The following is a 20,769-nucleotide window of genomic DNA, read 5'->3' on the forward strand; positions in this document are numbered from 1 at the left end:
GCCCAAACTGTCGGCTGACTATGTGTAATAAAGTCTTTTCTCTCTCTTTCTCCACACCTCAATTTAGTAGTGACCGTCACCATGACAGTGTCCGGCACTCCAGTTTACGAAGTCGCGTATTCTTGCACGGTTCTTCAAAAAGCTGTAGTGAAAATCAACTGGCATATATTTTACCATGCAGGTGCTCTCGAAGCTAGTTGAAGCCGACGACATGCACGTTCTCTATAATGCACACGTGGCCTGCAAGCCATATCCTAATGGCAGGCTGCTTCCGCGTGGCTGTATTGAACGCTCAACTAAAATTAAGGGCCGCCTCCCCGAAGGGAACAATGATGGTACGCAAAGCAGCAGTAGTTCACGTGCCGTTGGCCCGGGTGAAACGGGCCTTGATGCGGGTGCTGAAACGATTTGAAGCGAAACATGGTGTAGCATTTATTCGAGTAAACGTTTGTTTACTCGAAAAACACAGGAAGTGGTTTGGGTTGTCATCTAAGTTTCATCGCAGATAAACGAGCCGAAAAAGTACGCGTTTCCATTCGATGGTCGAGCGTTGCGGGCGACGGAGAGAGTGAAGTGAGAAAGAAGTGTGGTGTGAGCAGACGGATGAGCCGGCATCTGCGGGTGCTCTGGCTAGCGTGCTTCAGTGAGGGAGAGAGTGACGTCAGCGTGCACCTGCGAGGGAAGCGTTTGAGGAGAGCGTGACGTCAACGCCTAGCTGCGACTTGACCTAGCGCTCTATGCAGGTTCGGCCTAGTTTTGCGAAACTCGGCATATTTCCGACCTCTGGCGACACCCCCTTAAACGAGCCAACAGGACGAAAAATAAATTGCGGAAGGGTTTCTTGAAGGGCTAGTTGGTACATGATACTGAGGGGAATAGCGCAAAAAAAAAAACGGGACGCACTTTTGTCGTGCCTTCAATCTTTGTCCGTCCTGTTTTTTTTTTTTTTGCGCACGCGCTTGCGTCGTGTCTTCAATCTTTCTCCCTTCCGTTTTTTGCGCTGTTCCCCTCAGTATCAGGACGAAAAAGTCAAATCCACCCCTCAGCACGCTGCGTTTCATCGGTTATGATGGAGTCAGTCATCGCTTTAGGAGTGGTCGAAGAAGTTGGGTGATGTTTTTAAACCAGAGGCACCTTCTTTCATTTGTTTGTCGTTCCACTGAGTGCAGATGTGCACCCATGTAATAAAAGTGTAAGATACCTTTCGTGATAAAATTTTTTAGAGGCAGGGTCGTTTAAATTTATTTTGAAGCTTTTAATGCTTACACTGCGTCCATATAGAATATTCAGCACGGTGGCCTCTGAGATCAGCACTGGCCGAGCGTCTTGCAACATCGCGCCCACAGCTAACTTCGAGGCTACGTGTCGGTGTGTACATTCTAGCGCGGCCACGTGTCAGCGTGCACATTCAAGCGCGCTGCTCGGCCGGTGCGTGTCGTCTTTGTTATCATCACCTACTAGCAGCTGAGCACATGCGGCCGGCTAATTAGCAATTTGGCTGAACGGTGTACTTCACTATTAGGCCAGGACATGCTATGACCAAGCCAATTACGTCAAGTCATGGTAAGGCCCGGGCAATTACGCCGCATCACAGAAGACCGTGCTGATGAAGCCTTGTAAAGCTAGAACCGGGCTAACTAATGCAAACTAGTTGATGAGCTAACTAAACTAGGCTAATTAACGCGATGTTAGTCATGAACACGCTAAGTAAAGTCATGTTGATAAGCCCTTACTGGTATAATGACAATTAGTATACTGCCAATCAGAATTACGTTTAGTAGCTTCATACTGATCATTTCCTTGCTAATTGTGCCCGAGGTAATTGCATTTAAATTTAAGCCTTATCAATGAAGACAAGACAGCTTAGCGTAATGGTCATTAAGCCCCAGCCGACTAGTTCAATCAATTTTCAGGCAGAGCTGATGCGGTCTTCACTTCGAATCCGATCACGCACATGAGTAGACGACCTTAAAAAGCTGCAGGAACACGTGTGCCAAGTTCTTTCCTAGCGGCCTGCTTGCAGCCGGCAGATTGACCAAACAATTAACTCGCGTAACTTGGTCTTGCATACGTCCCAGCTCGAGATCGCCTCCACGTTGTTATTAAACCATGGCTTGGCCGTTCCTTGCAAATAAAAGATGATGTTTGCCAGCATCAAGGTTGGGTCTCACCTGTGGTTTTCGCTTACGAGCTCGTAGAGTTTAAGCCACTCATCCACGTCCTTGCCTTTCATTCCCGAAAAGTTGCCGAGATCGCGGGGTGGAGCGGCCACGAGAAAAACAGGGGAGGTTGGCGCCGTTGATGCATTGGGCGCGGTAGTTGACGAAGCGTCGCTGCTGGTGAACATGTCGGAAGCAGTGACTAGGCGTCCGCTGGGTAACTCCGTCGTGCGTTGTAACCCAGCACCTTCCACCAAAATGTTACGCGAAGGTACACGCTAAACTAGGCATTTGAGGATATATTTACACAGCGCCAACGCGCAAGCCATGATGGAGAACAAGAGCTGAGCTGTACACCAAAATCACGTCGTCTTTCTCCGCACCTATCTAACCGCTTTTGTTGGACATTGTCTCATAACAGTATTTCTCTTGTCACACCTGTCCCGTTTATTAGGGAGGCGATCGCCGGGCTAATTCCAAGAGCCGAAGTATCGGCCCCCCGAACCGCACCACGAAAGCGTGGACAATTTAGAAGTGGTCCTTTTTTGGTGCGCCAGCGGAGGCCGGCCGTGGCCCAAAGAACAAGTCAGAGCCGAGAGTTGATAAACAAACAAATTATATTCTCAATAATGGCAGATCGAAAATAATACACAAAAATGCACACTCCACAATAGTTACATACAATACGTCACCAATCAAACAACGTACTACACGGTACAATCAGCCACACTCAAAACAACGGACACAGACAACAATACGCACTACAATGCAGTCGCATGCATTGAACAACCAAGACACTTAAGGACTAAAGAGATAGAAACCTATTCAGTCCAAAGTCCTTGGAACAAAAGTCTGAATGATACTCTTCCGAGAATCCCTCACTCAAAGTCCAGCGTTGTTGTCGTTCCGTAGCTCTCGAAGTTTCTCTTCCAGGAAACCTCGCGTCCTCAAATGGCCACTCTCCAAGCTTCAAACTTCTTCGCCGGAAATCCGTCGGCTTCACACACGCAGCTGTTGCCCGCGTCTTCGCTCGATAGCGGTAAACCCACGCTCTTGCCTGTAGCTCGAGCCGTCCCTACGGACCAAAAACTTCGCCGTCTACACGGCGGAATCTCTACGCACTCTGGCGCTCACTTCCGTCTCCTCCTGTTCTGTCACTACGGGCAGAACCTTCGCCGACTACACGGCGGAATTCCTACGCGCTCTGGCGCTAACTTTCCGTCTTCTCCTGCTCTCTCGTCTCGGCTGCTCGATTAAATACGTTCCGCGCCACCTTCCAGAACGTTCTCCTCATTTCGTCGGCGCGACGCGCAGCGAAGGCTGGGGAGAGGCACGAGACGGTTCGACTGCCCTCCCCGGAGGATGATTCACTCGGTCTGACCACGCCTCTTTCGTTCTAGAAAAATCGCGGCCTTGCTGGGCCGCCGATGTGGGGTGAGGAGGTTCGTCTGTGAAGCCATGCTTCTGCGGGGAGGGCGCGCGCCCGGGAGCCTTGGATGTTTGCTTTCTTTTTTTTCTTTTTTTTTACCTCGCGGCGTTTCTTCCGCCCGTTATCGCAAGAATTTGGCGGCGCGCCCGTTTTTAGCGCTCGTTCTGTGACACTGCCCGCCACTTTAAGAATATTATCTCATAATATTCAAACCACACAAACGAGCGCGAACAGTCACCACACACTCTCACAGACTGTAACACCATCAGTCGCTCATGACACTTCACATTCACAATAGATCACTTAATACAATTGTACATTGTAATTCAATTACACCACACGCGAAAACACAACCACAAGCACATGAGTACAACACTCCACCACACATTCCCAATAATACAAATGTACAAAGATCTCTCACTACAACAATGGCACAATACTATACATCACATCACAGCACAACACTTCGACACTTGTGACACAGGATACCACCATTAACACAACATATGGCACTCAGTACTGCCCAACACATTCTGATTCGACCTCAACACTTATCCTGAGTACTTCGAGCAGCGCTTGCGCCCCTTTTTGCGGTGCTCGCTCGATCTCTTCTTGTGTTTCCACGTTCCTTTTCGGCGAGCCCTTTCCAACGACGATATCTGAGGCGTCGTCTCAGCCATCGTTGTCTCTTCCGACACCGTTAACGCGTCATTACATTCGACGGGTCCTGTCTGTTTATTTACCCGCTTGATCATGCCTCTACATTTTTCCCGGCTGGCCAACTCCGTCTCCTTTACATTGTCGGTCGGTTGAGGTCGTGCCGACGTAAGTCCGGTTGCTCGGCCCGTGAACTCCTTCAACACGATCATCTTATCATTCATAGTCCCTTGCACCGCGGCTTCACCTTGGGCTCGAGAGATACCCGTCACGGGATGCTCCTCCACTGTATCTCGCGGCCGCTGGGTTGGCGAGGGCTCTATCTTCGGGTCTTCCCCCAAACGTTCTGGATCATTCGGCCCTCGCGCCCCGTCGATGTTTCCGATGACAAGGTCATACAGGGGGGTCGTCATGCATAAAGCAGTAACCTTCCCGCTGAAGTACGGGGTTTCAACCTCAATCTCTGCTTCGGGAAGCATCCGAACTGTACGGTCAATTAGGCAAACCGGTTTCATTTTGCCTGTTAACTCACTTTCCCGTACCAAATTTTTCCGCACGATGACAGTGGAGCTGCCGGTATCCCTTAACACTGTAACCTTTTTGTCCGCAACTTTTCCAGGCAGCGTTGGCATTCCCTTCGTAACACCGGTTGGCTGTTTTGACATTACAGCACCCACAATAGGAATTTTCTCCCCATTCTTCAACTCTACGAATCCATCGGTGACGGCATTATTATCAGATTTCGGTGCCGCTTGCACACAAGATACCTGGTGAGTTTGACTCACTCCGTTCCGACAAGCGTCTGCTTTGTGCCCAGTCTGACCACACTTGAAACATTTTACTGCCGTAGGGCTCGTAAAGATCGTTCGACAGTTTTTCGCGCGATGACCCACTCGGTTGCACAGAAAACATCGCGGAATGCTCTCTGGTGCACGCTTCTTTTCTTCGGGAGCCAATTTCTTCGAACCATCGGGACAATCCTTCTTGACCTTGGCCAAATTAGTGCCACCTTGCGCTTCCAAGAATTGATCAGCCAATTCAAGCATGTCAAGTGAGTCAGCCTTCCTCTCTTTTAGGTACAGTGACAGGCTTGGGTGGCAACTAGTAAGAAATTGTTCTCTAATTAGCAGCTCTCTAAGCTCATCGTACTCCTGCGCTGTCCCTGAAAGTTCAATCCATCTGTCGAAATAGTGGCAAAGTCGGGCAGCATACTGCGTAGCCGTCTCACCATCAGCTGGCTTTCCTGTCCGAAATCTGTCCCGGAATCCTTCCACAGTGAATCTAAATCGCTTCAACAAAGCCGCTTTCACCTTTGCGTAGTTGGCTGCATCGGTCGGCGTCAGCCTACCGTACACACTGAGCGCTTCACCACTCAAGCAGGTACTCAAAGCAGTTGCCCATTGCTGTTCCGGCCAATTCTGGCTCCTCGCAATCGTCTCAAATCTGTGGAGGTACGCGTCTAGGTCGTCCTTCCTTTCATCAAACACTACGAGCAGCTTGCTTGGGTTCAAGCGGAAGCCGTGATCTTCCCGTTCGCTGCTTTCAAGTCTAGCTTGGACGGGAGTTTCACTTCGCTGTTGCAAACGGAGCCGCTCGAGTTCCATCTCGTGCTGCCGCTGCCGCTCCCTTTCCTCTCTTTCTTCTTTCAGCTGGCGCTCCCTCGCTTCTCTTTCTTCTCTCGCCCTTTCGGCTGCGAACTTCTCTCTCTCCAGCTCCAACTTCAGTTGCTGCTCTCTTTCTTCTTTCGCCCTTTCAGCTGCAAGCTTTTCTCTCTCCAACTCCAACTTCAACTACTGCTCTCTTTCTTCCTTCGCCCTCTCTGCCGCCAACCTCTCTCTCTCCACCTCAGCTTCTTTTTCCGCTTTGGCTCTTTCGACCGCCAACCTCTCTTTTTCCAGCTCGGCTGCTTTTTCTTCTTTGGCTCTCCCTTTTTCTTCTTTTTCCTTCTGGGTGACCCACTTCCGTAGTTCGGCGCCAGAAAGACCCATCTTTTCCCCAAGAGCAACTAACTTTTCGAGATCCATGGTGTCTCGCAAATAAACCTTGCCGCGTGCAAAAGGTATCTGCCTAGATCAGTCTATCGGAGCACTCCCCTGCACTCGTTAACGAGAACACTGAACAAAACACAAAATCGTTCCGATAGCACTATCAACAACTCGAGGCTCTTTCTCACTACTTTGGACACACTGTGCACCAAAAGGTCCTGTATCGCGGACGCCAGATTAATTGTCACACCTGTCCCGTTTATTAGGGAGGCGATCGCCGGGCTAATTCCAAGAGCCGAAGTATCGGCCCCCCGAACCACACTACGAAAGCGTGGACAATTTAGAAGTGGTCCTTTTTTGGTGCGCCAGCGGACGCCGGCCGTGGCCCAAAGAACAAGTCAGAGCCGAGAGTTGATAAACAAACAAATTATATTCTCAATAATGGCAGATCGAAAATAATACACAAAAATGCACACTCCACAATAGTTACATACAATACGTCACCAATCAAACAACGTACTACACGGTACAATCAGCCACACTCAAAACAACGGACACAGACAACAATACGCACTACAATGCAGTCGCATGCATTGAACAACCAAGACACTTAAGGACTAAAGAGATAGAAAACCTATTCAGTCCAAAGTCCTTGGAACAAAAGTCTGAATGATACTCTTCCGAGAATCACTCACTCAAAGTCCAGCGTTGTTGTCGTTCCGTAGCTCTCGAAGTTTCTCTTCCAGGAAACCTCGCGTCCTCAAATGGCCACTCTCCAAGCTTCAAACTTCTTCGCCGGAAATCCGTCGGCTTCACACACGCAGCTGTTGCCCGCGTCTTCGCTCGATAGCGGTAAACCCACGCTCTTGCCTGTAGCTCGAGCCGTCCCTACGGACCAAAAACTTCGCCGTCTACACGGCGGAATCTCTACGCACTCTGGCGCTCACTTCCGTCTCCTCCTGTTCTGTCACTACGGGCAGAACCTTCGCCGACTACACGGCGGAATTCCTACGCGCTCCGGCGCTAACTTTCCGTCTTCTCCTGCTCTCTAGTCTCGGCTGCTCGATTAAATACGTTCCGCGCCACCTTCCAGAACGTTCTCCTCATTTCGTCGGCGCGACGCGCAGCGAAGGCTGGGGAGAGGCACGAGACGGTTCGACTGCCCTCCCCGGAGGATGATTCACTCGGTCTGACCACGCCTCCTTCGTTCTAGAAAAATCGCGGCCTTGCTGGGCCGCCGATGTGGGGTGAGGAGGTTCGTCTGTGAAGCCATGCTTCTGCGGGGAGGGCGCGCGCCCGGGAGCCTTGGATGTTTGCTTTCTTTTTTTTTCTTTTTTTTTTACCTCGTGGCGTTTCTTCCGCCCGTTATCGCAAGAATTTGGCGGCGCGCCCGTTTTTAGCGCTCGTTCTGTGACACTTGTATTCTCGTGAGTGTGCGGGAAAAGCCAAGGTGGCCAGCCGTTGGGTCAGTGTGCAGGGCCTGCATATCTTCCAGTCGCATTGCCGAAGGCACAGCGATAAGATAGTGGGCTCGCGCTGGAGAGAAGTTCATCACGAGGACGTTGTTCTTCAAGAAAAAGTGACGCGAGTCCTCGCCTGAAGATTTTTCGGACGACACAGATTCGGCCCTCGAGGTTTTCCACTAGCCCTCTCAGTTGCGGCTCGCCTTGCTGTCACTCGAGGAAGTCATCGGCACCTTTGACTCCAAAGAAGTACTCTTCCTTCTGGTCGTCCTGCGGTCGGAGATCTACCAGAGCACGAGACAGGCAGTTGGTGTTTGAGTGTTTCCTTCCAGACTTGTACACAACAGTAATGTCGAATTCTCAAAGTTTTAGGTTCCACCGTGTGAGGCGAATCGAAGGGTCCTTCAAGTTAGCTAGCCAACACAGGACGTGTCGATCGCTCACAACTTTAAAACGTCGGCGTAGAGATAAGGGAAAAATTTCTACGCTGCTCAGACGATTGCAAAGTACTCCTTTTTAATTGTAGAGTAGTCGGCCTCGGCCTTTGATAGCGACCGGCGAACATCAATGATACCTTTTTCCAGGCCATCAGTCTTCTGCACGAGGACGGCGCCGAGTCCTAAGCTACTTGCGTCTGTGGGTACTGATTTTACTGAGTCTTCATCAAAATGCGCAACTAGCAGCGGTGTCCGCAGACCCCGTTTCAGTTGCTGAAATGCTTCAATTTGCGCTGTTTCCCATTTAAAATTGACGTAGGTCTTCGTGAGTTGCGTTAGTTGCTCGGCGATCTGTGAAAAGTCTAACGAAGCATCGGTAATAGGTGCGCAGGCCGAGAAATCGGCGGATGGCCTTTTTTTTGGTGGGTGGTGGGAAGGTGGTGATGGCAGCTGCTTTCTGCGTGTCTGCGCATACTCCAGTCTTGCTGATCACGTGACTCAAAAAGAAGAGCTTCTTGTACAGGAAGCCGCATTTTTTGGCTTTAGGGTAAGTCCAGAGCTCTTGATTGCTTGAAGTACGGGCTCGAGGCGCTGGAGGTGGTCGCCGAAGTTCGAAGAAAACACAATTACGTCATCCAAGGGAGTGAGGCAAGTCTGCCACTTCAAGCCAGCCAGGACCATATTCATGACTCGTTGGAAAGTCGCAGGTGCTGAGCACAGACCAAGGGGTATGACCTTGAACTCGAACAGGCCGTCCGGTGTTATAAAGGCCATCTTTTCTCGGTCTCTCTCGTTGACTTTGATTTGCCAATAGCCGGTGTTGAAATCCGTCGAAGAAAAGTACCTGACCTTGTGAAGGCGATCCAGGGCGTCGTCTGTACTTGTGAGCGGGTACACCTCTTTCTTCGTGATTTTTTTCAGGTGGTGATAGTCGACGCAGAAGCGTAGAGTTTCATCTTTCCTTTTCACTAACACCACCAGTGACGCCTGTGGACTTTTCGAAGGATGAATGATGTCATCGCGTAGCGTTTCGTCAACTTTTTCTCTTTATAGACTCGCGTTCTCTCGTCAAAACTTTGTATTTTATTTATATGTGAGGTTTAACGTCCCGATACCACCATATGATTATGAGAGACACCGTTGCAAAGGGCTCCGGAAATTTTGACCACCTGGGGTTCTTTACGTGCACCCAAGTCTGAGCACACGGGCCTACAACATTTCCACCTCAATCGGGAATGCAGGGTCAGCAGCCGAGTACATTAGCCACTAAGCCACCACTGCGGGGCGACGCTCTGTATAGACTCTCACGGAGTGCCCTGGGACTTTCTTCTGTTACGTTTCGTTGTTCCGCGACGGGTTCTATCGAATTCTTGACGATGACGAAAAGAAGTTCCTGTATTTCTAGGGCAAGTTTTCGGGCTGTTCTTGTCCATGCGTTGTCAGGCTCGAATAAACGTTGAAAGCCGGTTCAAGCACTTGAGTTGTCGTAGGGCATTCGGCAGAATCAATGGTGGTGAAAACGTTGCCGGATTTCAGTATTTCTTCGATATAAGTGACTGTCGTATCTTTGCTCATGTGCTTGTACTCGTTGCTGAAGTTCGTGAGCATCACTCTTGCGTTACCTCTCCGCAGCTCGGCTATTCCTCTGGCGACGCAAATTTCGAGGTTGATCAACAGGTGCTCGTTACCTTCAACGACGCCTTGAATGTCTGTTGATTCTCGAGTGACGACAGAATTGCTGACGCTGTAGCGAGGAGGAACGGTGACTTTGTCTTCCAGCACATTGAAGGCGTGCCTCCGTAACGGTGTGTGCAGCGGCAGTGTTTTTTCTGTGGACAGCAATATTGCCTCAAACCTTAGGTCAATGATGGCGCCGTGGTTACTTAACAAGTCCATCCCAAGTGTCACATCCCTGTAGCAGTGCTGTATAATCAGAAAACTGGCGGGACGAGTACGGTTATTTATTATGATTTTTGCGGTGCCAACACCAGCGGCGTTATTACATGCCCCCCAGCAGTCCGCATTTAGGGGACTTGCCAAGCAGGCTTCACTTCCTTTAACTTTGTCGCGAAAGGTCCGCTGACGATTGAATAGTCAGCCCCAGTGCCGACGAAAGCGGTGGCATTGTGGCCGTTGAACATTACGTCCAAGTGGCTAGTTCATCTTCGTGCGTTTCGTTTCGGTCGTGACGTCGGGTAACGGCTACGTCTGTTTGACCAACTGCTTCTATGTCGCGCCGACAGGTCGTCTTCAGTACGTAGGGTTTTGTTGTCAAGGCTTTTCTTGGTTCGCGTTGTGTTCGGAAAGCACTGTCGCGGTGTCGTCCGAGTAGAACTTCGGTAGTTCATCACACAGCAACCGAACCTTCAGTGGTTGCTGCCCTTAGATTCTCAAATAAGGGCTAGGAGACCGGCCCCGTGTCGTGCCAGAGCACGGCTAGAGGTGAGGTGACATGTAGCGGCCAGGTGACGGCCAATGAGATCCTCGGGCCGTCCACTGCGCTGCTGCAAGGTAGTCAGCAATGTCGCAGGGTCTTTCCCTCTGCTGTGGACGTGGTGCATCTAAAGTGAAACCACGCAGTTCCATCTGACGGTACTGGCAGTGGCGGTAGGTGTCGCCAGCTTCTCCGCAGTGATAGCAGTGAGGTTGGTGGTCGGTGGTGCGGGGCACGTCGGTGTTCCTCGAAGCATTGCTCTGGCAGGCGGATGGACGGTACAGCTTCGACAGCGGCAGTGGCTGGTGGCGGGACTGCGATGATACGACCTCTTGACGGGGGCGTAGACGGGGTGCGTAGCGTCGGGTCAGCAGCGTAGCTCATCGTTTGCGGGTGAGACAGCGGAGCTTCGGAAATTACAAGCGATTGCAGGACTTCTTCGCGCACGGTGTCACCAGTTGAATCCTCTTGGGGCTGTGACAAAGGCGACAGGTTCCGTAGCTCCTCACGCATGATCTGTCGGAAGCTCTCACGCAGGTCACCCGTGCTGAGGGCATGGGCTTCACCATACATGGCTGTTGAAGAGCGGTGATCATACTGTCTTGTGTGCATCTCAAGTGCCTTCTCGATTGCCGTAGCCTCGGTGAAGAGTTCGTCAACAATCTTGGGCGGTTTGTTAACAAGTCCTGCAAACAACTATTGCTTCACACCCCGCATGAGGAAGTAGAGCTTCCTAATTGTCTTCAGCCATGAGAGGATAAGCGTGCCGAAATAGTTTATTACTCTCTTCTGTGAAGATATTGACATTTTCGGCGGAAATCTGAGCCCGGGTCTCAAGCAATAGAGCAGCCCTTTTTTTGCGAAATAAACCCGAACAGTGGCAGGCCTTTGCGATTGCATAGTACGTGCCGTCTATTTATCACCATGGGCCGGCGCGCGTATCCTGTTCGTCGGCACTAGGCATATATGCGTGCCTGCTCATGGTGATAAGTGGACTGCACGCACTATACCATAGCTAGGGCTTGCCGCTGTTTTGGTTTCATTTTACGCTGATGGTGCGTGTGGCGTTACACACGTGAGTCAAAGATATGCTTCGCATCTAAAACTGTCTCGTACTGACGCAATGAAACGCGCATGAGTGCATGCAGAAACAACGATGGGAGCTTCGGTGCCACTAGGAAAGTATGCAGTGGCGGTGCCTGAATTTTTCCCGCGCCTAATGGCGTGGCTGAACCCTCCCATTCACACCACTAGAATGTTGGTTATAGTTCACTATACAGGTGATGAAGAGCCATTTCTTGTATATATGGATGCCAAGAGCGAGGCCGACGCCAGGGGTAATGTTGCCATCTCGCTTCATGTTACTGCAACAAGATAGCACTTAATTCTTATATAGGAAACGCATCGAATAGGAGGGACACGTAGGAACTACGCGTTGAAGCAGGGTCATTGCGCCCCAAACGTACCAATCATTGTGGTGGCCATCTCGAATGTATGGAAAAAAATCACGCTGACTTACTACATTCATAACAGTGAATTACTAAAATAGTTCAGAGCAAAAAGTTTTTTTCGTTACGTGGGTGCCTTCTAAGCTTCCCAAAACGTTCTCTGGGTGTTGCTTACAAGCAAAATTATTTTTAAAATCCCACTTGCTCTTCCTAATCCAAATGGAGTTTACACATATAAATAAAGGTGCATGTATAAATTTTTTGGAGCTGGGGAATGTTAGTGCAATTTTCTGCCTCATACGCCTCTCAGTATTCAGCCAAAATAGTCTGCGCTTGCATTTTTTTCTATCACAATACTGCGCTCTGTATGAATATATAAACAATCAGTACTTACTCTAGCGATAGTATATCTTGCAAAAGTGAAGCTCTCCCTCGTCTATTGCAATAGGACCCTTGTAGCTAGCTGCCCTTGTGGAAGAAGCGAAAGGCGCAAAGCACTTGCTGCCCGGCTGATATGGCGCTTGGTGTGTGAGTACTGCTCTGTGCACACCCATTGTACCATGGTCTTCCTCAAGAGGTACCGCAGGTCCCCATGGTCGCCGAGAAAGCCTCGCGGTGCTCGCGGAATTCTCTTTCTGCATGCAGCTGCAGCCACATCACAATGAACGGCAGTATCATTTTTCTCCTCCGGTGTTTTGTTGCGGCGCGAACTACAAGTTCGAACAAGACTAATTTGGTGACAAGCACTAAATACAACAACTAAACTTTACACACCCTACTTTGTGATAATATTGGCCGAAATATGCTGGCAATGTCATACAACTGATACGAATGGGAGGTGACACATCCAACGAACAACGCAATTCACAACAATATGGTGGCTAATTGAGGGCCCTTAGTGGTCTTGAGCAACTATTTCTGCAGAATGCAACGTCCGGCAACGCAAAATTGACGCTCAAAAACTTGAGGACCTGTGATGCAATGGCCACTAGCACTGCTCTATGCAATCGTGTTGCGGACATGGTGGGTTTTCATCAAGTGAGCAGTAGATTTGATAGACTCCAAGTTGACCTTAAGCAGAGCTTAGTGCCGAAATTTGGTTTAGTTATTCATTCCGAACCTTTGTTTACACAAAGTGAATCACACCAAAGCCATACTGAGGCAAAAAATAACAATTTTTTTGCGTTACGTCATCGCAAATTCATGCGTCGTAGCGCTAATCAAACGCCACAACGCGAACAACCGTGCGTCGCCAATCAAATTAGCAACATGGTGGAATTCTACAATATCAAGAATAGCACCCCTAAGGACGGTGGTTAACTTCAGCGCGTTTTCTGCATTAGACTCGAGATGACGTCTTTGAGGAGTCGTACTGGTCGTATAGTCACCCATGTGCCGGCTCTTTCTTGCTTATCCCGTGATGCAGGCAGTTCGCACGCCGTGTGTTTTCACTGGAAAGATTGCGCAGAATTCATAGAGGTCAGGAAGGTCACTTAGCTCGCTGCCAGGGCTCCGTTTGCGAAAGAAGCCTTTGAAAATCCTGGGTTGGTGGATTCTGGAATCGTTGGTGGATATGGTGGGAAGAATAGTGGATATCGTGGAAATATTAGTGAATATGGTGGAAACTGTAGTGGGCATAATGGCTGATGACAGCGAGAGTGGAAAAAATGATGGCAGATGGAGGTGGTGGCGAGCCAATGATGGTGACGGTCGAAAATGCCGGCTGATGACGGCTAGAGCAAAGAAATGGTGGCGGATGGTGGTGGTGAGGCAATGGTGGTGACGGTGGAAAATGCCGGCTGATGGTGGCGAGGCAAAACGTGTTTGGTGGAAGGCTTGGTGAGCAAGGTTGATGACGGTGGTGTGATGGAGCTTGGTGGCAGATGGTGGCATGATGAAAAAGCATATGACAGTATGTGAGATCACTTATTTGTAGTGTTTCATTCTTGAATGCGCAGAGATAAATGTTTATGGTCAAAAGAAACCAACGCTGCTCATTACGCCTACTAGCACGTTCATTTTTTCTTAATCCTGTAGTGTCAAGAACGCTTCAATTTTCGTGTAGCGTATAATATGCGGCCGTGAATATGTTTACATTTCGCGCACGTATACAGTTTGGCATCCGCGATGTGTTTCTTGTGTTGTTAAGTTTAGAAGACTAGAGGTGTCACTGCAAACAGTGAAAATAAATATTTTACATCGGCGCGCAGTTGTCGAGAAATAAATGAGCTCCAGTTCGCAATTGCCCGTTTCAATGTTAGAGCAGAACACAGCGGTAACTTGATGTCGCCACGCTAAAAGCCAATTCCGGCAATTCTTGCACACTTTATTCCTTGAGCCGTTTTTTCAAGTTAATAAAGTGCGTGTGAACATGCACAAACTTGCCCCGCCGCGGTGGTCTAGTGGCTAAGGTACTCGGCTGCTGACCCGCAGGGCGCGGGTTCAAATCCCGGCTGCGGCGGCTGCATTTCCGATGGAGGCGGAAATGTTGTAGGCCCGTGTGCCCAGATTTGGGTGCACGTTAAAGAACCCCAGGTGGTCAAAATTTCCGGAGCCCTCCACTACGGCGTCTCTCATAATCATATGGTGGGTTTGGGACGTTAAACCCTACAAATCAATCAATCAACATGCACAAAATTTCACTTTCGGCATGCGTCTAGACAAGCCCCAGCAAATTTGACTTTCACCCTTCTGCTCTACCACCATGATTTCCACCAAAGGTTTGTCCTACCGACCGAGCCCCTACAAGTGTTATCAGCGCTTCTGGGTTTCAGAATACACGATTTTGACGAGTAAAAATGACAATACAGCACAGCTGGGGCATCATTTAACCTAAATGAAGCCTTTTTTATTGTGTACGGTGTCCGCACGAGAAGCGACGAACATCGATAGGACAAGCTTGCAACCCTTCCACCAAATGTACGCCTCCCCTCACCGACAGGCGCCGGTCGCACTCGCCGGCCCTTCACAGGATGTTATGCGACAACACAGACTCGCCAATTCTTATGCTTACTGAACTAAAACGTTAGCATAATGTTTCTTGCGCACTGCATTCGTTTTGGCCAAGCCATTATGATGTAGCTCCTAACGACAGAGCAACGGCGATGCGCGGGCACGACTGCGCTCTGCGTTGCGCAGAAAACAGCACAATAAATTGTGTGGGCGTATTTATCGAATGAGCTTAGAAGCGTTATAAAGCCTGAACAGATCTCGCCCTTTGGAAGGAGCGAGAAATAGATAATAAACTTGGCATTAACCGCCGATAAACTCTACCTGCTCCTCAGTCCACAGAGTTGTTTTTTTCTTGTGGTTGTAAATTGTAACAAAAACAAAGCACCTTTCTCATTATCGCAGTGGCAATTGTTACAGGCAGCAGTTGTTCGTTTGTGTCAAATGTGAAAATTTTAGTAGAAGGTGCTGATCCCGTTCATCTCTAGTAAGCGACGAACAGATTTAAACAGTGAGTTTTTGAGTTGACTACTTCTTCAACGCCATCGTTGCCGTCTGTCGGCGTGGCTCAGTTGCTAGCGTGCTCAGTTGGGAACCCGAAGGTGACAGCTAGATTCGACTCCACGCTGTTGCCCACTTTTTATTACGGGTGCTTTCTACATAGTTTTTCATACAATTATTTTTACTATTTCTTTAGTGGCAGCTGGTCACGGTAGTTCTGACGCTGCTTCACGCTCCTGCATTGCCTACCGGCTGGAGCGCGCCATTCACCATCCACTCCACCATACGCCGCCATACACCATGTGTGCAGCACCATAATCCACCAAAATGGTGGATGGTGGAATTCACCATTCCCATGGTGGTCGTTTTTTCAGTAGGGACGTTGTTCTAAGACTGAAAAGTAATAACTGTGACGCATGTTAGTTCGCACTAGTCAGGGGTATGTATACCTGTGCGTACGTCCGGGCGTCTTTCGTATTAGAGCACCCCGTTCGGTGCCAAGCTGGCAACGTTCTTCATTCATTATCGTCCTGTGTGGATTATTTTCATGCGTTCTTTGTGCTTAAGTAGTGTGCTTGCCGTTTTGATCTGCCAACCTTCATGTCCTTCTGTTTTTCTCCGCCTGCTTTCAATTTTTTGTGGGACATTCCGATTTCTTGCTATCGCATTCACTGCTTCACTCATGCAGTGAAGCTGTTAACTTTTCTTCTTGCATTGTCTTTATTTCTTATATCCTGTGACCCTCTCGCCTTTCACGTGTGAGCTAGCGTAAAGTCTTGCAGTATGAATGATACAATGAATACTCGTTTTCATGTCGCTTTCTTCACACATATATACAATACTGGGACGCCCTGGGTCTTCCGAAATATCGAGAATAAATGCGATAAGATACAGCAAAATGTTTGCTTCGCGCAGGCGCTATAGAACCAATAATTTCATCGACAAAGCACGTTTATTTAAAATTGTTTATTTAAAATTGGAAAACAAGGGGTGTCCTGCCAGACAGCTGGAAGTTGTATTCGGTAGATCATAATGTCGTTTCTGACCGTTAAATTTGCATATGCGTGGGGATCATCTGGTGATATCTCCACCATGTAACTTTTCTTTTGAAACTAAAATAATAGAACAATAGTTTAGGGGCGAAGCTCCTTTTAGTCCAACATTGTCATGCGTCACACGTAACCGAGAGGAGAGACGAGGAAGAAAACAAGACAGTATCTCGCAAACAGTCTCGTAGAAGGCGCTGTCTCATAGAACTACATACAAACTGCAGTTGAGCGAGGGTATTCTAGATGGAACTGAACCACCACTCTCGGATTGGCTGTACGCCAATACGCGGTGCCTCTATCAGTCTCCTGATTAGTCGCCGTACATGGCGGATCGTTGGTGGGGCTTGAGAAGCAGAGCGGCAGGCGCTTTGAAGGCGCTTGCGCTCGGTTTTCTTTGCTAACGTCTCGTCGGTGTTACCTGCACGTCGTCTGCATTGTCGAACGCGATCGGTTGCATGCACGAACGGATGGACACACAGAGAAATGGACATTCAAATTCTTCAACCTCCTCATCATCAGTCACTCCGTGTATACGCTGTGATTTTTTTATCACGTCACAGGTACAAATTACGAAAAAAGTTTGCTGTCCCAGTTTGTAAGCTGGAGTTGAATATATGTAATTCAATTATTCAGTCATTCATTATACAGGCGAAAAAATCCAAGCCTGCTCGGAACGCAGATCACAGTCAGAATCAGAATCAGAGTCATTTTATTTCCACGTCAAACAATGGAGAAAATACAAAATTAGTGTATACAGAAGGAGGTCTCATAGTAAGAACTGAATTGGGACCTCCTGTCACACCTCAAGCAAGAACAGTGGCCTTTCAGAGCCTTTTCTGAACACTCTTTGGGGTGCCCCACGCACACTGCTGGCTACCCACTATATACGCCATAAATAATCATAGTTTTGTGTAGTAGGCCAGCGTTCACTACGCAATTCTTCGTCGTTCTTTGGAGAAGCGTGGTATCTGCTACACACGTCTTGGGAATTTTTTGCAGTTTTTATGCAATGGCTGGCGACAATGAAGAAATACGCAAGGAGGGGGTATCCACCACAGATAATAGGTCATCAAGAACAAGTTTTCAAATGGGTCGGAGCATTGGAAGAGCCACTCGTTACGCAATTCACATTTGTGACGCCTAGCTGTTCCTTCGATGTTGTAAAACGGTTTATTACTCATAACAACGTGATTGCTTTCCCGACATCAAGCCTGCCTAAAGCCAGTTTGGAAACGCGTTCCAAGCACTGGCGTGCCTCAGTGATAGAATATTGGGCTGGTACCCAGTGGTCCCGGATTCCAATCTCATTGAGTCAATAATGTTTCTTTATTTGTTAAGGTTTTTTCTTCGCTCGATTCTGGTTATGGACACCGGTGGCGGTAGTGGGTCACGGTAGCGGGTCACGCGTAGCGCCACTACGGCGCTACACGTGACCCGTGTTTCGATCTCATGACAACTTTTGCTGTAAAAAGTTATTGTCAAGGTTGAAAGGACGAAAGGCTGATTGCATCTGTCTTACTACGGCCCCTCCATCTATACATTTGCTAAGATATAGAACAGTTGAGAACACACTTTCCTGCGGTGCTTCGGCTTTGATTTTCATCCAGAGAACGCTTTTGATGCCCTTTGTACTAGCCTTTATGAAACAAAACGAGTGAGTCTTTATCTTTCTATTTGTATCTTATTAGTGCAAGAATGGTTTAACAAAGAAAGTCTATTTTTAGTATTATTGGTTTTTATTTTATTATTCACGTTTAGTATAGTCAAGATACCGTCTGTACTGTCTGGTCTAAACGGGAGGAAAAAACAATTATTGGACTGTTTTCATGTTACATACAGTATTTTCTAGTTAGTATTAAATACTGAAATTGTCTCTATAATTCATGTACTCAATTCTTGGCATATCTCCCTGAGCGGGTATGAGCGATATTTGAGGCATGGCTATCATCATCGCCCACGCGTAGGGCATAACAAGGATCAAGCAAGTAGGCAAGGATCAGGCCAAGACGTGCCACGAAGAAATGCCGCTGACCAAAGGTCGCTTGCGAGCCGCGTTGGGAGCTTTGCTGGCATACGCACTAGTCTTCGACTACGCTGTGTACGTGTGGAGCCCCCGGCAGTATTGGCCCGAGGTTTTCCACAAACCGAACCAGGTAGGACGAACGTTTGTCTTGCCTCTAGGATAGGGCCACCCACCCTGTTAAGGGGAGATGAAAAAACACAAAAGGCAAACTTCAGTTTAGACCTCGGCCGACTGGTTCTGCTGAGCTGCTATCAAACGCAGTGCAGTGTAATCGGCTGGTAATGCTATCAATGGCAACAATATATGGAACTTGTGGAAGTCTGTAGAGTAGCAACGATCAGTGCCGTAGTGATGCCATCGCTACGAAATAGGTTTGATTCCCTTATGACTGGTTGTGTGCTCTCTCGCTTTGTTCGGCGAGTCCGCTTGCTCAGCCTCCTTCTTGGTTCTTAAAACAGATGCCGGAGCTGGTGAAATATACGGCTGCGTGAACACGATGTAATTTGTTATAGGTATACATTTGTCCCAGAACAGCGTACGACGAGAAAGGCATGCAGATGACCCGCACTCTTAGAACCCTAAATCCCTCAATTTCAATTTATATAACAAAACTTTAGTACTCGCGTTTGATTTGTATTTTAAGGTTCGTGCAAACAATCGTTCAGATACCCCCACACACACTGTGGTGGCGCCATCTTTTGCAATAGTTCAATGAAAAGCGTAGTTTTCCTTTTCACGACATAAAAATTTGGCATATCCCACGTACTCGGGAATCTACGTTATGAAGCATGCGGAGGGAAGGTAACCATGTTGCGTTTTTTTATTGAGCGACACGTCATAAAATGACGCTAAATATATGTACAAATGTTGCACGCACAGGTATACGTTGAACAGTGGTGAGTGCTGATACAACCAGCTATTTGCACTAGCACAACGACGCCAGCTGGAACATGCGTATTAGCAACAGCAGAAGCTGATATGAAGCACTAAACTCGCGAGGATGCTGGTTCTGGACGCTGCTACATAAATCGACTTCAGCACATGGCAATTAACAACAATTGACGTTGACGCGGCGTGACGGCTGTTCGAAAGGAGTACATTAATGTGTTTAAATTTGGGTAGGTAGCACAAAGGTTGCTTGCGAGACGCGGTGGGAGCTTTTGATGTTGATGTTTCACTATTGATGCTTTATGAAGATTAGCGTCTATTTCAAAAGTAGTTCCGAGACCTGGTTATGCTCTGCGGTAAAATGCTTCACTGCCCAGCAGAATGCTTGGTTTGATTCCTGCTGGGACCTTTACATTTATTATTTGCATTCGTCGAGTCGACGCTACCGATGTCGGGTATTTCTTAACGCTGGCGCGTTAAAATCGCCCATGTGTGTTCTCTTCGTTCATGGGTAGATACTACGTGTCAATCACTTTTGGCTCATACGGTCACATACCAGCGACACATGCCCGTCCGTGGGTATGTGCCACTGTCTGTCAGGAAGTGTAGGATGACGTACGCGACGAGATTGTGACATTGGTCATGTCTTGGCCAGCGTGTCATATTGGCCAAACCATCTTACCCTCCCATGGTAATTTTGATTTGCGGCAACTTAAGAGGCGGCCACGAGAGCACCCAAACGTAAGCGGCTAGGTAGATATATAGATACGCTCAAAGTCACTGAAGTTCGCCCAAGAAATGGGGTGCAATGCAGGATGGCCTGAGCTTCGAGGGCAGCTGAGTTTACTTGGAGCTCGCTTGTGGTGGCCCTGGCATGAAGACAGTGCGGAGCGCGTGATAGCAGCATTGATAAAAATGGCTGCACGAACGCACGTGGCGTTGGAAACGCATGTGAGACATTTGCGCCAGTTATCAAAGTTACATTGCGTGCGAGCACGTGAGCGCCGCCACTCACTCAACATTTGAGTAGTGCAGCGACGTCAACTTGATTGTGGTGCTGTACTTTGCCAACTCAACACGCGCCTCCCACAGGTGGGTTCGTGGGCGTTTGTAATCTTTCGCACAGGTTCTTTCGTTTCACCTTCTGCATAGAAATTTCCACTCTCGAAGACAGAACGGCTGCACACGAGCACTCTTGAGCTGCTCGTTTCGCTTCTATCAAGTATTGCGGATAAATGTAAGGGCGAGTGGTCACCAGGGGCGCTCGCATTTCGTCGGCAACGCTGCTGTGATTGGAAATGCCGTGAGCGTAGTGAAATTGAATACGAGGGGGATTTATAATAATGT

At 48.6% G+C, this 20,769-nt stretch overlaps 1 protein-coding gene across 1 annotated transcript in view; it reads left to right on the top strand.

Moving 5' to 3' along the window:
• Positions 1-18,516: 18,516 nt before the first annotated feature.
• LOC142814468 (uncharacterized) overlaps positions 18,517-20,769 on the top strand; it is a 52,177-nt gene continuing 49,924 nt past the window's right edge. The window contains exon 1 of the mRNA XM_075893230.1: positions 18,517-18,664. Coding sequence (XP_075749345.1) covers positions 18,533-18,664 — 132 coding nt within the window. The 5' untranslated portion in view covers positions 18,517-18,532. The remainder of the gene's footprint in view (positions 18,665-20,769) is intronic.

Source organism: Rhipicephalus microplus, chromosome 4, assembly GCF_043290135.1.
Source record: "Rhipicephalus microplus isolate Deutch F79 chromosome 4, USDA_Rmic, whole genome shotgun sequence".
NCBI lineage: Eukaryota > Metazoa > Arthropoda > Arachnida > Ixodida > Ixodidae > Rhipicephalus > Rhipicephalus microplus.